We start from the raw sequence: 22,356 nt of genomic DNA, 5'->3' as shown, positions 1-22,356 counted from the left end.
ATACTATATAAGCTAGTCTGTTAGTCTTAGGCCTGAAATGTAAGCCTATGTGTTCTTTAATTGTATCCTGCCTATAGTATACAGAGCTCGTGTGTTTTCAATGCCACCTCTTCAAATATAAGAATTACAAATAATTCACTGGTTTAGAGGTGACTTGACAATTTCTTCACTGAAAGCTATGATAGCCTAAGGCGTCAATCAAGAAGCCTAGTCATGGACAAGGCCACCGAAGGCTGTGGTCCCTGGAGTCTTTCTAAGACTCCAGGGGATCACAATGCCTTTCACTGGGTTTATCATGCACCTCGTATCGTATCCTAAGATTCGTGAAATTACTGTGGTGTGCGGATTTATGTAGATTTTGTCATCCAATTATAAAGGCAATAATAACATTGATTAGGCCTATCTAGTAGATTACTACCAGTAACAACACAGTAGTAGATAAGTACTAATAAGGAGAGTAGATTACTATTAGTAACAAGAGTAGATTACTATTACTGGTAACAATACACACAGAAATTACAATAATGTGATATATCAAATGAACAAATCCACAAGGGCCTTGATGAGGGTTCGAACCTAACAATAGTGGGTTACTGTTAGTAATAATAGTAGATTACTAAATTTAGTAACAATCATACTATCAGGAACACTAATAAATTAATTATAGTAACAATGGCACATTACTATTAGAAACAACAGAAGATTACTATTAACAGTAGTAACAGTAATTGGTTACCATTAATAAACAACTATTGGTATTAACAGTACTATAGTAGATTAGGGCCTATTATTAGTAGAAACTAACATATTGATATTCAAATTAGTAAATAAATATTATCAGTAGGGCCCTTTTAGACCAGGCCTATTATTAGTAGCAGTAATACTGTAGTAGACAACTAGACAATTAGAAGTGGTAACAGTAGTATGAAAGGTTTCTTATTAGTAGTACCAGTAGATTACTGTTAATTGGCAGTAGAAACTGTAATATATATTATATAATTTCCTGATAGTCTTAGGTCTAGGCTAAAGGGAATGTTAGTCAGATGCCAGAGAACTGTTAACAAGAAGGGGTTAAATATGAAGATTATATGGTATCCTAGAGCAGAGGATCAGTACTTTATCTAGATTGGGGAGAGTAAGACAATAAGAGAGTGGAGGAGGAAAGATGGTTATATAGCTTTAGTGAAAGGTTTGTGAATGGAGAAACTCTTGTTGTGGCCAACCATCATAGATATATTCCATGAAGGATTTTTTTTTTGTTTCTGATTTGTGATAGATATTTTTTTTACTGATATGTGATAGATATGTTTAGTTTAATTAACATGGTACTTTTATTACAAAACTCTGCTCAACATAAAACTAAGACTTAAATATGTTATCAATAATATTGATTAATATTAAAACCTCACAATTTGTTCCCCATATATGAAAAGAAAATTAAAACTCTCTGGCTTTTCAGCAAAGATAAAACTTGCCTAACATAATAGCCAGTACAGTATTTTTGTTTATTTTCTATATCAGCAAAGAAATAATTGTCAGATTTTAATGATATAAACAAATTATCTAGATACAGTAACATTGCATAGTTACTAATTTATTTATACTAATTATGTATTTATTTATGTACATTATCCAGAGTTTTGAAATACTAGACATTAGTTAAGTTAGTTTTGGCCAAAATGTAAAAAAAATCCTATTATAAAAGTTGAATATTTGTCATGCATAGATACCAATAATTGAAGATTTAGAAAATATGGTTTGTTATTCCTACTGTCATGTAGCATATCTTATAGTTTATATTTTATGAAACCTGATAAACTGGGTCTTGTTTTTCTTCCAAATGCTACATAGTCATACAGTACTGTCTAGTGCATTCTCCTCATAGTTTTCTTCCTTTCTCATTGTTGAGAATAAGAAGCCTGCAATTCAGGTTATTGTAGTTCCCCCTATTCCCAACTACTGACAGCAATTTATTCCTGAATGCCTATTTACAGCAAAATAAACAGAGGCATCAGGTGAAAGGATATGTGCCCAACCACCTCTATCCTATCAAGGGAATCGAACCTGAGACCAATGGTTGTAAGCTAACAACTTAGATCACTGCACTTGAGGATTATTCATATTCTAAGCTCGTTAATACTGTAATGGGGGATTCACAAAAGCAGATTTCCTGTGTCTTTTTTTGTACGTATATAATTCCTAATTCCTTGGGTTGTGCATAAATTAATTATGTGCTGCTATGATTTTGTATATATACGGTGTGTGTGTTTACTGAATACAGATATATTTGTATGTATGTGTATGTAATTATCAAAGTGAAGTTACAAGATGAGAACTATGCTTCTGGTGTCCCATCTTACCAGTACTCTGTCATATGATGCTTTGAAACTATTAATGGTTTTGGCACCCACCACCTTCTCACTTAACTTCTACCACTCAGTTTGCAAAAGTGAACTTTCTGATGTTTTTTTGGCAGCCTTGTTTCCTACGTAAAGCGTATTTATAACCTTTTTTTCTTGAGGCTGAAGGTTTCAAGAATTCTTTTGTCAAAATTGTAGACTCGTTTACTCATTTACTTACTGTTACTATTTTATTATAGTACAGTAACAGGAATTTGTGTATAGATTTTGTGCATTGCGATAACACCTTTTCTTTCTTTTATCTTACAACTTAGGTATTCAGTATTTAAATTTAACACCTATAGTCCCTCATAGCTCATTTCTCAGTTCTGTGAGAGTGCTTGATTGCATACACATATACAATAGTTAGATTCTTAGACTTAATTAGATCTTTTGTCCAGCTATGGGCCTTATAGAGGACTTTACTTGACAAGGTCCATAGCTGGATAAAAGTGCTATCATTTCCATTGAATTTGTTCTTTTTGCATATACAGTACCGTATATATATATATATATATATATATATATATATATATATATATATATATATATATATATATATATATATATATATATATATATATATACACACACACACACACAGTCTGGATAATTGCTTTGTGATGAATGAGCATTGTTCCCACATTGAAGTTATGTAGTTGTAATGATTTCATGGATCTTAGATCTTTAACTGAAACAGCTATTAGAAAGCTAAAATTACTGCAATATAATTGCATCACAAATATAGATAAAAGCATATCATAACTGTTAATCACGTTAATGAAATAATACATTATTTTATGCACTAGGCACAAGTTAAGATTTTATAGACTATATTATAGTACACTTGGCCTGATTTTTTCTTTAACCTCATTTCTGCATGCTTGCATCAACATGTATTCTCTTTTCTATTGACTAGACAATAAGATGAAATTGTCTTTATGTACATACAGTAGCTATAATTTATATAAGACTACTGTATATGCAAACACTGTACATATAAGGGTACCGTATCTGTACAGTACGTAGTTTGTGTATATTGTACAGTATAATACTGTACTTAGTTTGTTTATATTGTACATGTATATTTTCTCACTGAAGGAACAGCATGCTTGTTTAAGCTTATCAAGTCCCTCTAGGATAACTACTAACCTTTCACAGGCTGCAACCCCACAACAGTTGTCTAACTTTGGGTACCTATTTAATGCAGATGAACCAAAGCATCTGGTGAAAGAAAATGCAACCAAATCTATCTGTCCTACCACAGGAATTGTGCCTGGGACCTTTTGGTTGCTAGCTGACTACAGTGACTACTATATTAAGAGCCCTATACAATATTTAAGTTAAATATAAATTATACAAGAATTTGCATTGCAGCTTGTATTGATCAATTAGATGCTATGAATTGCAAAATGCATGTATACTATGCAATCTTTACTTCAAGAAAATAATATGGCAGAGTCCATTCTTAGACTTTTAAGTTTAACCTACATCTGCTATACTCTGGTACTCAATATTGAAATCAGCTTATACTGTATATGGATAGGCCTACTTAAGCTTTTGTAGCAGTATTAAATATAAGTTACTTATGATCCTAATGAGTAAACTATTTGCAGCTATAATAAACCATTGATTTCTATTACAATTCATATATATTTATATAAACTTAATCATATGTAATAAGTTATAAAATGAGACTTGATTAAGCCCATTAAATGCTGTATCATAAAAATATTCATACTTTAATGATCCAAAATGACATCTTTGCATGAGGATTTGTTAAATTCAGGTGAACTAATCTGATGTACCGAAGCACATTGGCTAACTTTTTTTAAACTTATTTATTTCATTAATAGATGTGTAATAAGAAATGTATCATTTATAAGTCTATTATGAAAGAGAAAATAAAGATACCCATTGTGGATATTGTAAATAATGTTTAGACTAATCAACCTTTGTATAATTTCACAGATGAAATTACTGCCATATTACACATTTAAATCTTTATGATATACTAACCTTATTTCAAGGACTGCAAGTAGCTTAAAATAGAAGTTAGATTCCCTGACAATTAAATAGGCCTAGCTCCTTACCTTTCTTGTCTTCAACCACTACATGTTGATATGTCAACACCATTCAAAACGTCAACACAGCAAACACACAGTAAACAACCACTAATTGTAAACTAAGCCTTCAGGAACCCAATACCACAGTATCCTACATAATTCAGATTAAACTTGTGTTGCATCAGCAAATAAACGATACCATCCTACCCTATCAGCAACACACCGCCAATAGCTAAAAGCCCTTGCACTGCTCTGAAGCACTTTATAACAACAGAAAAACCCTGTTTCCTGGTGTATTAAGGGACGGCAATAAAGGATATTGGTGTTCTTAGACATGACAACAACTTGTTTCCTTTAAGGAGGCAAGAGAGAAAACGGAGCCTCATGGTAAACACAGGCCAGCTGCCCCGTGCTTGGGGAATCATCTAGTACATTGACAATTTGCAATGTGCCAAGGACATCCGTGGCCAGTCATGCTGGCCAATATGTTGCTTTCCAATGGACAGGTACATATGAGCCCTTGTCACCTACGAATGTTCATAGCGATGCGTTCACGAACAAAAACACAGCATGACAACTCCCGGTCTTGACGTCACTTTTGCACTATTTTCTACGTATTTTCAGGCGTTTTAGAATATTTTCCTCACTCCTCGTTATCTATATATTCCTTATGGACCACTGTTTTCAATATTTTCTAGCACATAACGACGTAATATCACAAAATCCAAAGATTATCCGCATCACCTCCTTGTGAATCAGCAAGGTTGAACGATACACAACACACTACGACACCACGCACCCTCATTGGCTGCTTCTCGATGACGTTTACAAACTTGCTCTGTGATTGGCAAACTTTTTATGACGTCACGGCTCGCACGTTGTGGGAGGATTGCGAGATCTTAAATAAGCGTTTGACAAAATGTATGTGTTATTTACACGATGTACATGATTGAAAGGCTCTGAACGAACAGAAAATGTGTACTTACCCCTGACGACTTTTTCTTCCTTTTGTTGTCATGTTCGAGAGAAGGAAGAGATGTTTCACTCGGAATAATTTCTATGATTTTTGTTGGATCTTTTATTAGCGTTTGGCTATAGTCAATTTCAATCGGTTCGCCGAACACAGTTGAAGGAGACATGCTCCTCATCACAGGAAGCTCTTCTACCACGGGGCCATCCATTTCGCCAATTGTAACCTTGAATTAAAGAACAGGAATAATTACCCACCAAAAATAAACTTAGTATACGTGCAGTGTCATGCTTAACTATCAGAAACCTTGAATAACACCCAACAACCTTACGAGTTAATAAATCTCTTTAAACGCACTGAAACACCACCACAGCCTTCGTGTCACCAGCTAATCCATCGACGGAACTAACCTGCACGTTCACGTCAAGTATCAAGGCGTAACTCGACCTAGCAAGGTCCAACAAGGTAAAAAACTTAGCTACGAAGTGCTAGTTCTGCTCCGTCCAGGGCCAGCCCAAAACTCAGCTCATCAGAGTAGCAGCAGTGGGGCCCCTCACTAGGCATGACGGAGGAGGACATGCGATACTACGCTAACTTCTCCCGTCACACTACGCAATTGTTAGTGTTTATACACGAAATAATAAACTGTGATATATTTTATTATCCGAAGCCCTGCAACAATATGGCCGTCGCGCACCTGTCGTCATGGGTATGCATTTGCAACCAACCACACTGCATATCTTACCATGCAATTCCAAGACTTAAGTTCCAATACTGCATGTGTATGTGCATATCTTTCCTGAAACGTTTCCAACTCATATCATGCACATAATCATATCATGCATATTATAATATTACATTATTTATATATATATATATATATTATATATATATATATATATTTATATATATATATATATTTATATATATATATATATATATATATATATATATATATATATATATATATATATATATATATATAATAAAACATTAAAACCCTTGTTTATCACTTTAACTCTATGACCACTCAGGATTCGAGCGTAGGTCATCGCGGGTCTCCTCAACAGCGAAGATACTCTGACCTCTGTACCACCGACCGTCCAGTGCATTAGATCGCTTATCTAGATGCACTTCTAGACGATTGCTGGTGCAGTGGTCAGAGTATGAGCGCTGTTGATGGGGAAACCCGCGGTGGCCTGTGTTCGAATCCTGAGGGGTCATGGTGTTTAAGTAAGTCTCTGCTTGGGGACCAATCAAGCTTTGCTTACGTATAATATGTAATAATATGTATAATATACCCAATATTTGCAATAGTAGTATGACAAGTTTATAGGCGAATTTTGCCTGCTTAAGTAAATGAATAAAAAAGTACAGTTCTGAACGTGACCAAACACTAAACATAAAAGTTCATGCAGTTAGATTAATTCTCCAACGTAAAAATTCTAACTGCACAGACCAATCCCTTTCCATCAAGGAAAATAGACTTCCTGGTCAACAAATTGCAATGATATCAAAGCTCAAAAACAAGCAATGACTTAACACACACAAGCGTCGCACAGCTGGGGAAACTCCAGCAGCAGCAGCGGCGGTCTGACACTGTGGCCAAAGTTCTTAGAAAGAGACTGGAAATTCCAAGGGGTTTTAATAAGAGCCTGAAGTTCATACTATGCAGCACTGAGCTTTCCAATGTTCCACTGCTTGAGATGCAATTATTTTGTAAGCTAAAATTATAAATAATTATTAACAAGTTTTTAAGCCAGTATAAGTATACAGCTATGCTGTATATAATTTACTAAATCAACCAAGATTGCCTTTATCAATAAAGATGCCTATTCCCATAAAGATGCTATACCCATATTCTTTTATTTTATCTTTATTTAATAAAATACAATATAGATCATATATACATATTCTGAAGAAAAACGTAGCTTGAGTCTGAGAATTTTATATTGTGATATTTAGTTTAATGAAATTGTTGGGATGAAAATTTGTATATTATTCTGAAAAAAAAAGGATATTCTATATTACAGTAAGCAGGACAATGAAGTTTTGGTAATAAGGAGCAAGATTTTCTCATCTCCACAAGTTAATCTGATGTGGCCTAAACGTAATCAGATAATAACAAATTTCCATTTCCAATTTTAGCTATATGAATAATTGTCAATAGCCGTTGTTAACGTTTTCTATAATTATACTTCTGTAGACAGCAACTGAACCGTGACAAAATCCAAGCCATATGAAGAACAAAAGTAGTAATATTATGGCAGGAACCAATTAATTCTAAACTCGCTCATCAAAGCAGACGTTTCGGTCTGTTCTGCACACTGTTCTACGCTGTGTTCGGTCTGTTCTATTATCAAATCGAAGCTATAATTTAGATTTAATTACAATCCTGATTACAGCGAAACGTCGGCAGTTTCACATTTCTAAAAATGACTTATGTACTCACATACATACACCACCAGTCTATAGATGTTTCCCAAGTCACCACTAAAAATATTTCTTATCAGAAACATTACACTGGCAGGGATATAAATGCATTAAATGATGTAAGTGATTGTGAGGGGTAACGGGGAAACCCCATCAGATAACATGGCGGCCACCACGTTTTCCCAAAAATATAGGCTATGTTGCTCAGTTAAGGCTGTTGCCTAGTCAACGGCAAACTTGAAGCAGACCCCGGAGTCACTATCAGTCAAATTATGCTACCAAAACAAACTCATATTTAAAATAATCAACCCTTATATAAGACTAGGTGTATGGTAATCTAGTATTATGCTTTATAAGACTAGGTGTATGGTACTCTAGTATTGTGTTTTATAAGACTAGGTGTATGGTACTCTAGTATTGTGTTTTATAAGACTAGGTGTATGACACTCTAGTATTGTAATTCATAAGACTATGTGTATGATACCCTGGTAGTGTGCTTCATAAGGCTAGTGTATGATACCCTGATTTTGTGCCTCACAAGGCTAGTGTTTGATATTCTGTTATTGTGCATTGGTATTGTATTTTGGTATTGTGCTTCATAAGACTGGGCATATGATTGACACTGTTTCATAACAGTTGGCGTACGGTACACAGCTTCATCACACTAGGTGTATCGTACTCAATTATGTTTATTTAATCCCTGCTTCCTAAATTCACCAATTCTTCACATCTCTGCCTTCCTTTTCTTCAACATTCACATTCACTCTAATACACTCTTAAATATTTAAGTACACTTCTCAATCTCCCAATTCACTTAACTATATTCTCCACGTCTTTCCATAATGTTACTACGGCACTATTCTCGACACGTTCCTCAGTGTTCATCTTTAGCCAGGATTTTGTCATTCATGTCACACACTGTCTTCCACGAGGTTAGGCTCTACTACCGCTTTGTGTAGCCTCCTAAGTAGCATAAGTACTGTTCTTCCTGACCAAGGCTTTCATTGTACCAGCCACGTTTTCTTCCCTGGCTCACTGTACTTTTTAACTTTTGCTTATGGTTTCCCGTTTTCCATTGTCGGAGACAAGAGGCTTGACGTCGCCTGGATACTACTGACAACAGTTGAATATCTCACGCGTACCTATTTACTTCTATAAGTGAGCAGAGGCATCGGGTGTAAGGAAACGTGGACATATAAATACTGTCCTTTTCGGAAATCGAAACCAGAACCTTTCGATTGTGAAATGAATGTGTACTGCACTACAGGTATTTATACTAACAAATAGTTTCTAGACCACACACTAGAAGGTGAAGGGACGACGACGTTTCGGTCCGTCCTGGACCATACTCAAGTCGATTCGACTTGAGAATAGTCCTTGAACATTACTGTTATACAATTTCACCTTTGTCAGTTCTCGTAGACATCAAGCGCTTTTTTCAGCATTAACACAATATGAAACAAATTTATATAATCTGCATGCATGATAAATTCAGTCAGTTTATTGCTTTCATACACTAAATTCACCTTCTTATACCGTTTTCTTACCTTGAACTTCTTCATAGTGACATCCATATATACTCTCGAGTAATCAGAGACATTACACAGTACTACTACATATATAAATACATCATAAGTATTGCGTAGGTAATTATTTTCACATTCCTACATATTCAAAAACATTACTGCATTTAACTTATTACACTGTCTATAAAAAGTCCTGTTTAGAAATAACAAACATTCAGTTCGAATTATTCTTATAGTATTTAATAATAATAATAATAATAACAATAATGCTGGTCACATGCCCAAGACCAGCGTGCCATGATTAACGATGACTTAAGGTCTGGACTTGTCACTCCTACCTGACTACTGTTGTTGTTTTAGATTCCGTTACTGGGAGCAAAAAGTTCCAAGTAGCACGGGGGGATTTCTTGAGGTATACCAAGACTGGTATTGTTAACGACACCGCTGCACACACTGTATTTTGAGCTCAAGATACGCTTTGTCCTCAAGTGTACTGAAAAAATAACAGCGGTACTGCCTGGTATTGCTTTTATCATATCACATGATAAGACTTGCAGTGGAGCACGACCCGGAATTATAAGAGGGTACTCACCTACATGAACTCGCTAGATGTGCTTGCTTGATATCACAGACTCCTGAAGAGGAAATGTGTATTTGGACAAATGTGGAAGTTGTGATGCGCGATACACGACATGTTTGTTACGATACTTTAAGCATTGAATTTACGACTATTTGTGAAGGCCTTGCCGCACTGCATTGTCCCTAAGGCGATTTTCCTCTTCTACAGTCCGTAATCATTCTTACACAGCGGAACATCAATTCATTTACCTGGACTTGGGTGCACTGACCTCCACCTTCTTCACAGGCTTAACCTTTAAAATGTTAGAATTGATGTTCTTTATAAAAATGAAATTTCAGTTGAATATCTGCCATTAAAAGGTCTTTAATATTTTTACTTTTGGTTTATATCAGGGTTGACTTCTCAATTAGTCTTGAGTTATTTAATCTTAGAATTTCGATATTTAATTTGTTTAAGTATGTTCTAGAACAGTTAATTGTGTATTTGGTCGGTTTGTTTGTTCTATGTTTTAGCACTGATGATAGAGGCAGGAGGCCTGGGTCGACGACCGGGCCGCGGGGACACTAAGCCCCGGAAGCACCTCAAGGTAGGTAGAGATGCATATTACAAAACAACTGAAAAACATCAGATATTTTTCTAATATTGGTCACAGCGCTTGTGTTACTCTAATAAAATAACGATTATCTGTAATGACTGGTATATTAAGCTTTTCTTTTGTTGTTTGATTGACAATCTAGCTTTTGTTATTATTAATCTAAATGTTTCTCTTAGTTATGATTAATAATAACAAAAGCTATACTTTATATGTCAATCAAACAACAAAAGCTAGACTTAATATAACGGTCATTACATTCCCGAGGAGATGCGACTAGGCTAGGCATCTCCCTGCTCCTCTGGCAGACTTTTACCCTACACTACCTGTCCTTTACTCGTTTCAACACGATAATAATAACCAACAGTAACTTTATACAGTTACAATATAGCTTAACCTTCAAGGTAACCTTCAAGGTTAATGTGTTATGTACACATACCGCTGTGGATCATTAAAATGTGTCTTTTTAGCCTTCCGAGTTGGTGCGTTATGTGGCCAGAAGGAGCTGACTTGATGTATGCAACATAAGATTTGTTTCTAGAGAGCATAATCTAATCTTAGGGACCTTGGCGTGATAAGGTCGATCTAGCGTTATCAACCGGTAGCCTGCAGTTCGAGGACAACCAGGGCGCAGTACTTAAGAAATAAAAACAATAGTTCAGTATTCAAACAGTCGGTAAACTGGTAATTGGCGAAAATGGAAAAATATAATATTTCAGGTTGATTTAAGCAAACGTAAAACAACCGACTTATCTAAAAAGACCATTAACATGGGTGCAACTGTGCATCCCACCTTCCCTAGTTCCATCTGTATGGCGGAGCTTTTGTGTTTAAGGCGACGTTACGTGCTGGCAGTACTACTTCCATGGTACTTCCCAAACAATTGTTTTCCCATCACCGACACGTTCACTAGCTATTCTAAACTACAGTAGTTAATTTGGACGGATTAACCTAGGTTATATAGCTCGTTTCCCCATGAACATTAGAGATTTGTCTCCCGATTACCATCCCAAAGATTTGAATAAAGTTAGTGCGACCAGTATGTAATTGGTTTTCCATTTTTTTGTTACCTCCCTTATGGAGGTAACAAAATATAGCATATATATATATATATATATATATATATATATATATATATATATATATATATATATATATATATATATATATATATATATGCTAAGTCCCTCTGCTATCTCGCTTGTATTTAATTTTTTCTCTGTATTAACAATGAGCGCCTGTGCTATTGGTACTTTGCATTTCTTAATAAATATGGAGTTCCAGGGGGCAGAATGCATGGGCAAGTTATTAATTTAGTTTTGAATCAGTTGTAATTGTGTTAATATCCGTTACATTGTCTGAGTTGTGGATAAGGTTCATGAAGAAATTACCAGGACCTATCCAGTTGCTAAACATAGGTTCGTACTGTTCCTTTAGGATTTCACTCATTTATTTTTCATCCTTTGTGTATGAACCTCCTGGTGTAGACTTTACATTTTTATGTTGATTTTCATCTATTAATTAAAAGGTGATTTTAGAAATGCCAGACTACTGGAACATTATTTAACACATGCAGCGTTACAAACAAAATCAGATCACAGCTGAGATTTAATAAGGTAGAAGTTGATAAACACAATGGACATAGCTTTACTGAAGCTAACATAGGAGTCATAATTAATGACGAGTCATTATTAATTAACAAGTCATCTATCGCCTAATTAAGACAGAAACTGGGAACACTTAGTACGTCTTCCAGAGACCTAGAGCCCGCGCAGGTACATCCAAACCCCCCAAAATGAAACCAACACCCTCGCTTATTCATTACTTAACACATTCATCTATTACCTAATACTCTCATTTATCATCTAACACCCTCACCTAGCCATCACCTAACACCGTCATCCATCACCTAACATCGTCACCTACACCTAACACCGTCACCTACACCCACATTATCCATCCTCACTCATAATCAGCTACCCGGCAACAGGGCCATCTCGCGCCATCCATACCTTCATCCACTCACCCACCTCGTTGGCCACCATTCCCTTCCACAAGCAACACCATCTTCACCCACCTCTCAACTCAAACCCATGATCTACTCCAGACTGTGACTGCCTTGAGATGGCACCACCAAGGTCATTCAGACTGGCACGGGAGGGCATTGCTGTCTGCTCCCGGCGCCCCGGCGCCGCCAACCTAACCTACCCCCCTCCCACCCCCTCCTGCACCAACCCACATACACACACAGCTATCAGGCCCTCGGCCTGATAGCTGAGTGGACACCGCTCTGGGCTCGTAATCCTAGGGTCCGGGTTCGATCCCCGGTGATGGTAGAAACAAAATGGGCAGTTTCTTTAACCCTGATGCACCTGTTACCTAGCAGTAAATAGGTACCTGGGAGTTAGACAGCTGTTACGGGCTGCTTCCTGTGTGTGTGTGTGTGTGTGTGAAAAATACAAATAAATTAGTAACAGTTGATTAGTTGACAGTTGAGAGGCGGGCCGAAAGAGCAGAGCTCAACCCCACAAGCATAACTAGGTAAATACAGAAACCAAGAAATTAACTATACAAAACAACATTATATCACAAAACAACATTATATCACAAAACAACATTATATCACAAAACAACATTATATCACAAAGCAACAGCATATCAAAAAACAACATTATATCACAAAACAACATTATATCACACAACAACATTATATCACAAAACAACATTATATCACACAACAACAGCATATCAGAAAACAACAGCATATCACCATATTCAATGGTTCATATACATTTAATAACTGAAGCCATATATTTAGTAGTTTCAAAACGGCATATGACAAAGATGCTTGTCATGTGCCGCTTAATGAATGCTAACTTATTTGTTATCGAAGGCAAGAACGAAATATATGCGTTATAATTATCAATTAAACTGTGTTAAGTTCAGACGAAGATACGAATGTTTTATGAGAAACTAAACCAATTATTGTTTCCCAACACTGTATGATTGTTATTGATATTTAAGTAGAGAATACTTTTAGTTATTTAAGTCCCTAGACGTCCTCTCTCCACGTGTTATATATACACTGAGATATGTATTGGTTAGTGAAGATATACCCATTGTAACCCACTGTAAACAGTGTTAGATCTGTTAATGATAAAGGTTAAACGTTAGAAGCAGAGAGCTTAGGCCTTAATGACCCTGGATGTTGAGAGGCCTATGAAAGAAGGCTATTATAAAATTCCGCTTTTCTTCCGAAAATGAAATATTTACGAATTATGAAGGTTGGAGGGAGTGAAGTTGTTGAGGCGCCTCAGACCATAACGAGTGCGCCATCAGGAGCGGGGACGACAAGACGCTCCGTAATGTTCCTTTCCTGATTCTTGTCGCGTTGTGTGTGCGCGCGGGCGTGTGCAGGGGCGCGCACTATAGTACCATTTTGGATTAATACCAGCATTTATGGGACGTGTTAATATTTCCCTGCTGCTGCGTTTGACACCATTCAGGTGATGCCTCTGTTCACCTAGCAGTTAAATCGGTGTCAAGGGAACTGTTGTGGGTTGTGTCCTGGGAAAGGCCAGTAGTAGTTAACCTAAGGGAACCTTGAGATATATATATTATACATATATATATATATATATATATATATATATATATATATATATATATATATATATATATATATATATAATCACTAAGAACTATAATGACCCAACCAGGATTCGAACCCCTGCCGCCCAGGCTCACCTCTTGGCGTACCCCTACTTGGATTATTGTATCCAAGCATGGAGATCTCATCTTCAGAAAGACAGCTACTCTGGAGACTGTTCAACACCGGGCAACAAAAATCACTCCAGAACTTAGTCGACTCTCATACCAGTGTAACAAACTAAAACTTGGTTGAAGAAATTATAAATTCTCAGATCACTTGGCATCAAATGAGACCACGTGGTCTCACAAAACTCAGAGTCACAGGGTCCTCTTTACCTAAGAAGAGGGCCACAGGCCTGACAACACCGCAAACCAGACATGACGGAACTGATCTCATCGAAACTTTTCAAATACTGAGCAATTTCGAGGATACTGATCCAGACAACTTCTTCAAAAGGTTAAATGCAACACAAATAACGGGCAACGGTTTCTAGCTCAACAAGCCACAATGTAGGTCAAAAAAAAAAAGATACTTTTTAAATTATAGGGTTATAACCCATGGAACCCCCTACCCGCCGATGCCGTAAATGTTTAACAACTTCATTTGCTCTGTTGAATAAATACAAAGACATTACTGCAGTTCGAAATCCAGCTGAATAAAATCACCTGGAAAATGGCGAGACTTTTCACAAGCGACTTGTTTCCTGTTCTCTGCGAAGCCACTAGAAAGATGGTGGACATCAGGTAAATTCAGGTAAATATCGAGTCAAGCACAAGACGAAGTAAGAAAAAATTCAGAGGTATGCCACCAGATTAGTCCCAGAACTGCGAGGTATAAGATTTAAACAGTTCTGGGAGCCATCAAGTGGCTCCCAGAACTGAAGTGTGTGCGTGTGTGTGTGTGTGTATGAAAAAATTAGTAGTAGCAGTTGATTGATTGACAGTCGAGAGGCGGGCCGAAAGAGCAGAGCTCAACCCCCGCAAGCAAAACTAGGTGAGTACAACTAGTTGAATACACACACACACACATATATGTTATTTTCGGTGAATACGTTCTTATATACGCTTTAATAATACATAAGCTTTAGGTAAATTCGCTCTTTTCAGTTAAAGAGGTTGATGAAAATTTCAAAAGTAAATACGCCGAAGAACTTGAGAATATTGAGGCAGCATTAATTATCTAAGAGCAAGAAGACGGAGGTGAGCACATCTCGATAAGTTGGGGGGGGGGGGCAGAAATAGCCTAAGCTACTCTATCCCTTTGAGATGTATTTTTTCTTGTCTCAATAAACATACCTAAGCTACTCTATCCCTTTGAGATGTATTTTTTCTTGTCTCAATAAACATACTTGAACTTGATCTCGATAAATTCATGTATACCAACACATCCCCATACCCTCCATCTCCAGCCCTTCCTCCTATAATGATAGTACTTATACCAACTATTTGGACGAATGGACAGAAATGAACTGTTGCAGCCAACAATGTTCACGTACTCTATTATTTATTTTGTAGAGGGCAGTTTAATAAGCCAAAAAGCTAGTTACATTAGGCCTAAGAACGGGTACAGGTATTAGGCCTAGGATTGATTGAACAGATTATGCTAGTTTCTTAAGTTCCATTTCCTGAGTATACCATTTGGGCTAATTCAATAATACCAAACGTGAACTTTTTGGCGGCGTCCAATAATACATTTTTTTACAGTGGAGTAAATAGTTGCTGTAAGTCCTATCATACTAGAGGCTGGGCGGCATGCCTACTCCATGAAGATCTCTGAATGTGGTACAGGAAAAAACAGGATCACAGACAAGGCAAAGGACTTAAATTAGGCTATAGTGGCACAGGCGGGTGAAACTGGCGTAAACAAGAGACCAAAGGCACGAATATAGTGTACCTTTACCTGAGGGCCGCTGTCTCCTTAGTGCCCTCGACGGGGACAGGAAGCCGCCACCTTCTCAAAGGTTCTCCCCCCCCCCTTGTTTCTGAGGATTTTTTTCCAGCTGGATTTTGAACTGGTTGACATAATATACATAATGACAAGAGTAATGACATTACTCTTGTCATGACATTACACAACCATAATACAGAGGGTAGACATTGTTGCATATAGAACAGATGCTAAGATCCAAATGTTGAGGGGCTGCAATCACTGGATGGCAAGTGGTGGCAACAAACCCCTATCTTGTGGTTACCTTGTGTTGCTTCCAAGGAGCAACGTCTCCGTGGCCCCGTGGACCAGGCCTCCTGATTAGTGGTCTGGTCAACTAAACTGTAAGACGCTGCTGCTTGCAATCCACTTATAAATCACAGCCTTGTTGATTAGGCATCATTTAGAGGTGTTTTTAAAGTTACCTTTAGAACACCGTGAGAGATCGGCCAGTTGAGCCCCTAATAAGAAGAGGGAGTGTGTTGAAAGGTCTTTTTTTTCTTTTCTTTTTTTGAGATATATACAAGAGTTGTTACATTCTTGTACAACCACTAGTACGCGTAGCGTTTTGGGCAAGTTCTTAACCCTATGGTCCTATTTCTTTTGGCGGAGGAAATACACGGAGAACAAATCTCGAATGGATCGTGACAATGAACTTTCACAATGAACATATTAAAAACCCGCAAATTTGAAGTGATGAAATGGCTAGAATAATCCTAACATGTTCACAAGAGGTAATAAAAAATTTAGACGGTTCAATATGAAGTTTCTTTAAGCATCAGTAATCAATGTATCCTGATATATAATTTATTGGAGGTGCGGATAAGGGATAGGGATGGCAAGAATGAGAGGTCTCTAAGGGGCCCTACGGTATACTTGTGTATAACATACTTACATTCCAAGCAAACAGTCCTAGGTTCGAACCCTGGAAAGGTGAGGCGATATGATCACCAACGTTTCACTCCATAAATATATGGCCACATCAGTGCTTCAAAATAAACTAAAAAATAACTCCACTCGTTCGTGTGCATCCAGCAATAACTGGTAACCTACATGTAAATTATTTGACCGATTGTGCTTGAAGAACAATGTAAAATAAAGCTTTAAATATAGTTTTAGGGCCATCTTTTTGCCAGCAAACAAGATGTCGGTGACAGTTCTTGCCACTGTTTCATACACTGTAAAACAAAAACTTGCGAATAAAAGAGAAAACGTTGTCTAAGATTCACTGATAGGACAACAGAAGACGTAAGGAACTTTCTCCATAAATCTTCCAAAGAATCTAGCAACTGATCCATCTCAGGCGAAAAAGACGAAATGACGACGTAATAAGGCAAAAATCAGATTCAAGTGAACAGGGGAAAATACAAAATACAGATTGAATGTAATGGCACAAAACACGAGAATGGAGCAGGAGGGGCCAGGATTGTAAATACTAGAATGAGAAGTCAAGCGATGAAAGATTACAGAGCAGCTTGACTGAGGCGAGTGTCTATCACACAGGACGTCTGCCTCCTTGAAGCCTCATCCTTGACATAAATGATGAAATATTTTTAAGACCTATTTTCTTGACTCTCCGAGATGGCAAACAGGTAAATTGTGAGGAAAACTAACACAGGAAATAGATAGGAAAGAGTACATTTTGTGAGATTTACTTAGTATGTTTAGAGGCTCAGCAAATACATATATAGCGTGTGTGAGCGCACATTACCTTGTGGTCAATATGTTGTTCATAGTTTTTGTTTATAGTGACGCATTTGTGCTTGACTTAAAAACACCGTCTGGTATTGTACTTCCAAGGTCAAGTAAGTTCATGTACGGCAGGTATAATTGTACAACCATATATGAATAAAGTATTTGAATTTAAGCTGTACTGGTCTCTTTGGAATTTAAAGATACTTGAGTATTTATTAATCAAAAATAAGTAAAATTAGCAAATTATGTTAATTTATTATTAATTACAGATGTTGCCAAAGTAATGAAAATGGTCAAGACAGAGGTGAAGGGCATGAAGTTTGAGCAGGGCCTTAACCAGTGTCAAGGTTGGTCATAGAAACTATTGTTAAACCTCAACCGAAAAATGTGCAAAGGTAATACAAATAAGGGTTGGAAACATCAGACCAATTTGGTATAGAAAGATATATATGCTATCTGGCAGCAACCAAAAAGGCCAGAGATGGAAACTGAAAGCCAAAATAAGCCGGAGAGATATAAATATTTATTTATTCAGGAGTCTGGAATGGTTAAATCATCATACAAACTTGTGAGCATTTACTTAAAACAACACATACTCACACACACAAAAACATGATCGTCGTACACACCCATTAACATACAAAACTGTGAAAAAGATGAAACGTTAGCACTGGAGAGAAATGCCCGACAGACCACTGGAACATTATCTAACACAGTGCACAGTTACAAACCCATTAAGATTCAACAGAAAGGAAGTAGTTGTTAAACACGTGGGACAAAATCTTACTGAAGCGACCATATGAGTCACAAATACTCATACTCCGCTCAAGTAAAACAGAAACAAGCAACACTTAGTGGGCCAGCCAGAGGCTTAGGGCCCGCGCAAGAATATCCCTGCAAAACAAAAAATACAAAATGCAGTTTCCTAAAAGATAATAAAATAATATGAATATATATAACTTTACGAAAGGTAAAAAACTACAAATATGTCAATAAACAGCACCAGGCACAAAAAACTCCCTTCAGGGGTCACATAATATTAATGAGTTAACACAACCTTATCTCACCTCGTCTTCCACTTTAATCCTCTTAATCCTTGCAAAGCCCATCTCGTGTAGATATCTAGGCGAGTGGGGAGACAGCAAGTACATGATGGGGAAGGAAGGTGCTCGGCCACTGTCGCTGACTAACGTAATGCTCTTGTGCTCTTGGTAGCCTCTGACTCCTTCTTACCTGATCACCTGACTGAAGCACAGCTGCCTCTAGTGCTCCTCTCTCCCTACCCCCTCCTTCTCTCCCCCCCCCCACTCCCTTTCTTCTTCCTCCCTCCCTCCCTTCTCCCCCTTTCCTCCTCCCTCCCTTCTCCCCCTTCCTCCTCCCTCCCTTCTGTCGCACTCCATTCTTTCGGCACAGCAGCAACGCCGAAAGACTCATATTTAGCTATCTGCTGCTCACGTGTGTACAATGACAGACTACGCTCGAGTGCACGATAGGAGGAGATCAATTATGAGTGCATAAAGAAACAAAACTCATTCGAGTAAATAATGACAGGGACCATGAGCGATTGTATTATTTACATGATTTTACCCGAGGGTCAACCTCTGTCTAGTGGCCACGACCGGGACAGGATGCTGGTGGCTTGTCAAATGTCACAAATTTTCATGATAATTATTTACAACTGGATTATGAACTGCAATAATGTCTTGATATTTACGGCTTCGGCAGGTAAGCGGTTCCATGGGTTTGTAATCCTATGGGTAAAAAAGCATCTCCTATTTTCTGTCCTACATTGTGGCTTGTCGAGTTTAAAGCTGTTGCCTTTTGTTTGTGTTACATTTGACCTTTCAAAAAAGTGGTTTGGATCAATATTCTCCAATTTGTTCAATATTTTACAAAAATTCGATGATATGAGCCTTGTCATATCTAGTATGCAGTATTGTTAGGAATGAGATCCTCAACCGTTCCTGGAATGAGAGTCGACTTCGTTCAGGAATGATTTTAGTCTCCCGGCGTTGAACTTTCTCCAAAGCTGATAAGTTTTTCTGAAGGCGAGTTCTCCATGCTCCGATGCAATAATCCAAGTAGGGGTATACCAGAGATTTATACAATTATATAATCAGTTGGAGTGTTAACTGGCAGATCACTGAATTATAAATTAATTTTAGTTAATATTAGTAGCATTTTGGCCAGCTGTAAATAAAGTGAAGTATTTTGTGGGGGATTATGTAATGTTGATTGTCCTCTGTTGTGAGGGAGAGTTGCTTGCCACAGGGATGGCCAGTGGCTTGTGGAGAAGCCTTGGGGGAATAAAGCTGCTGCTTTGTACATAAGATAAGTGTACATTTGTTTAGATAGACCATTGGGTGGTATGTTGACTGGTTGCCATATATGATATATCTTGCCCCTGTGTTTATTAAGTTAGAGAGTGTGCTCAGCTCCTAATTGTCCAGAGCCTATACTTGGGTGTACCCAGTGTGCAGGTTCGAATCCTCATTATGGCTTCTAGTGGTTTTCGCAATAACTGTATTGCCACTTGAGTGAATACTCCCTTATGAATTGGATTGAGTACTACACTATAATTGCCATGGTTGAATACTTCCTATAATTAAATGGAGTAAATATTCCCCTACAGTTAATAGGATTGAACGATTTCTTATAACTACCACGAGTGAATATGCCAACTCCCATATAATTGCCACCTGCATGACTACTCCCTATAATTACCACCTGAATGAATGCATCCGTAAAATAACGAGGAGTGAATATGCCTACTCACCTATAATTGTCATTTGTGTGAATACGCCCTTATCATACAAGAGTAAATACTCTCCAATAATTACCAAAAGTGAGTAGGTCTGATTCTCTATAATTACCAGCTGATTGTTAGTGGCTTTGTGAGAATGCACCACTCAATCTTCAAAATGTTAAAACTAACAATGCCTTCTTCTTCTTTTCGTATATAAAGATTAAGTTTTACTATATTAATACAAAATCATTCACGGGTACAGAGGTAGCACTATAAAAACTCAGTAACGTTACCGCACATTCTACCAAACATTATTATGTTTTATGTTTGTGGTATTAGCTTTATTAAGTTAGATCAAGTTTGATTAAATTTAGCAGAGTATCTGATTCGTCTCCGTTTTCTTTCACGTACAACACAAAACGAGAATTCAATGTATATAATTCAACGGTGACTGAAATATTTATAACCCTTGGCTTATTTCGGCCGCAACTGTCTAATTAACGTAAAATTACCCCATTTTCTTCTGCGTCAACAAAATTATTCGCACATCCTCCGTTTCTATGTGATGGAGTGCGAAAAGATAAGTGAACTCAGAGACAATTCTATAACAAATGTTCCAAAGATGTGTAAATATTTCATTCGAAAATTAATTATTAATTTAGAACCTGTACTTGAGGTCGATCTCGAACCCATTGTTGATGTGACGACTTATATTGAATTTTGTAACTAGCTCATCAAGATTGTAACTTGCTTAGCTAAATGAATTGTGGGGTTCAGTCCCTGAGCCCATTATGTGCCTCTGTAACCCTTTCCACTACCGCCCACAACATGGGTATGGGGTGCATAATAAATGAACTAAACTAGAACTTTCATTCGAAATGATCTGCTACCAGAATTCTTAGTCAAATATCCCCAGTTTGCTAACTGTAGGTAGTAACTAAGTGATTGTAACCTATCCTCCGCTGCCCACTGGATGGGGGGCGGTGTGCAGGACAAACATATTAATTGTGACACTAGCTCTTCACATGTCAGTTGCTTAATTTAGAAACTGTACTCGTGGTCTATGTCGATCCCATTGATGATGTGACATGTATATTGAATTTTGTAACTAGCTCATCAAGATTGTAACTTGCTTAGCTAAATGAATTGTGGGGTTCAGTCCCTTAGCCAATTATGTGCCTCTGTAACCCTTTCCACTACCGCCCACAACATGGGTATGGGGAGCATAATAATTGAATTAAACTAACTCATGGAGCCTGAACCTCTAATTTGAGATTCCTGCCACTTCTTTTTTATTAGATAAAATCTAAAGCTTGGCAGGTTGTGATAGGCAACTTATTATTACATCCACTTCAATGTTAAATATTCCATTATCAAGAATAAACTATCAAACAAAACCCTAGGACTAACTTAATTAATCCTAGTCCTAATATAGTACAGTACTATAATTTTGGAGGATTGGTTATAATAATTATATTAAGTGAAGTGGATTCTCAACTGGGGTTGCAACTGGGACAACTAAGAACAAAAACAAAACATTGTTTTCATTTGGACTGCATTGTCAAACGACCAAGGCCTCTCTAACTACCCCCACCTCTACTCTTGATATCTAACTTCAGAACGTCACGGCAGTCCTATCTAACATGAGCTTTTTACATTATCCTTTGCTAAATGATGACGCTCGAACTCATAGTGAATAGCTGCAATATCCTTTACTAACGACTCCTAGAGCGGCAGAATTGAAAACGCAATACAGTTTTACAATAGGCTA

The 22,356-nt window shown here is 37.2% G+C and overlaps 1 protein-coding gene across 25 annotated transcripts in view; it reads right to left on the bottom strand.

Moving 5' to 3' along the window:
* The window catches only part of cnc (NFE2 like bZIP transcription factor cap-n-collar), a 649,104-nt gene that overhangs the window by 615,648 nt on the left and 11,100 nt on the right, over positions 1-22,356 (bottom strand). For 6 of the 25 annotated variants that reach the window (XM_045759455.2, XM_045759457.2, XM_045759458.2 and 3 more), the window contains exon 1: positions 5,210-5,267. Coding sequence is in view for 14 of the 25 variants with exons in the window: in XM_069316302.1 (XP_069172403.1) it covers positions 5,452-5,661; positions 18,907-18,948 (252 nt within the window). In the remaining 11 variants the exon portion in view is untranslated. Of the gene's footprint in view, positions 1-5,209; positions 5,269-5,451; positions 5,662-5,845; positions 6,000-9,732; positions 9,872-18,906; positions 18,964-22,356 lie in introns of those variants that run through there. The other 19 variants (XM_069316302.1, XM_069316309.1, XM_069316308.1 and 16 more) reach the window with 7 other exon arrangements.

This window comes from Procambarus clarkii, chromosome 83 (assembly GCF_040958095.1).
Source record: "Procambarus clarkii isolate CNS0578487 chromosome 83, FALCON_Pclarkii_2.0, whole genome shotgun sequence".
NCBI lineage: Eukaryota > Metazoa > Arthropoda > Malacostraca > Decapoda > Cambaridae > Procambarus > Procambarus clarkii.
This window is presented reverse-complemented; position numbering and strand designations above follow the sequence as displayed.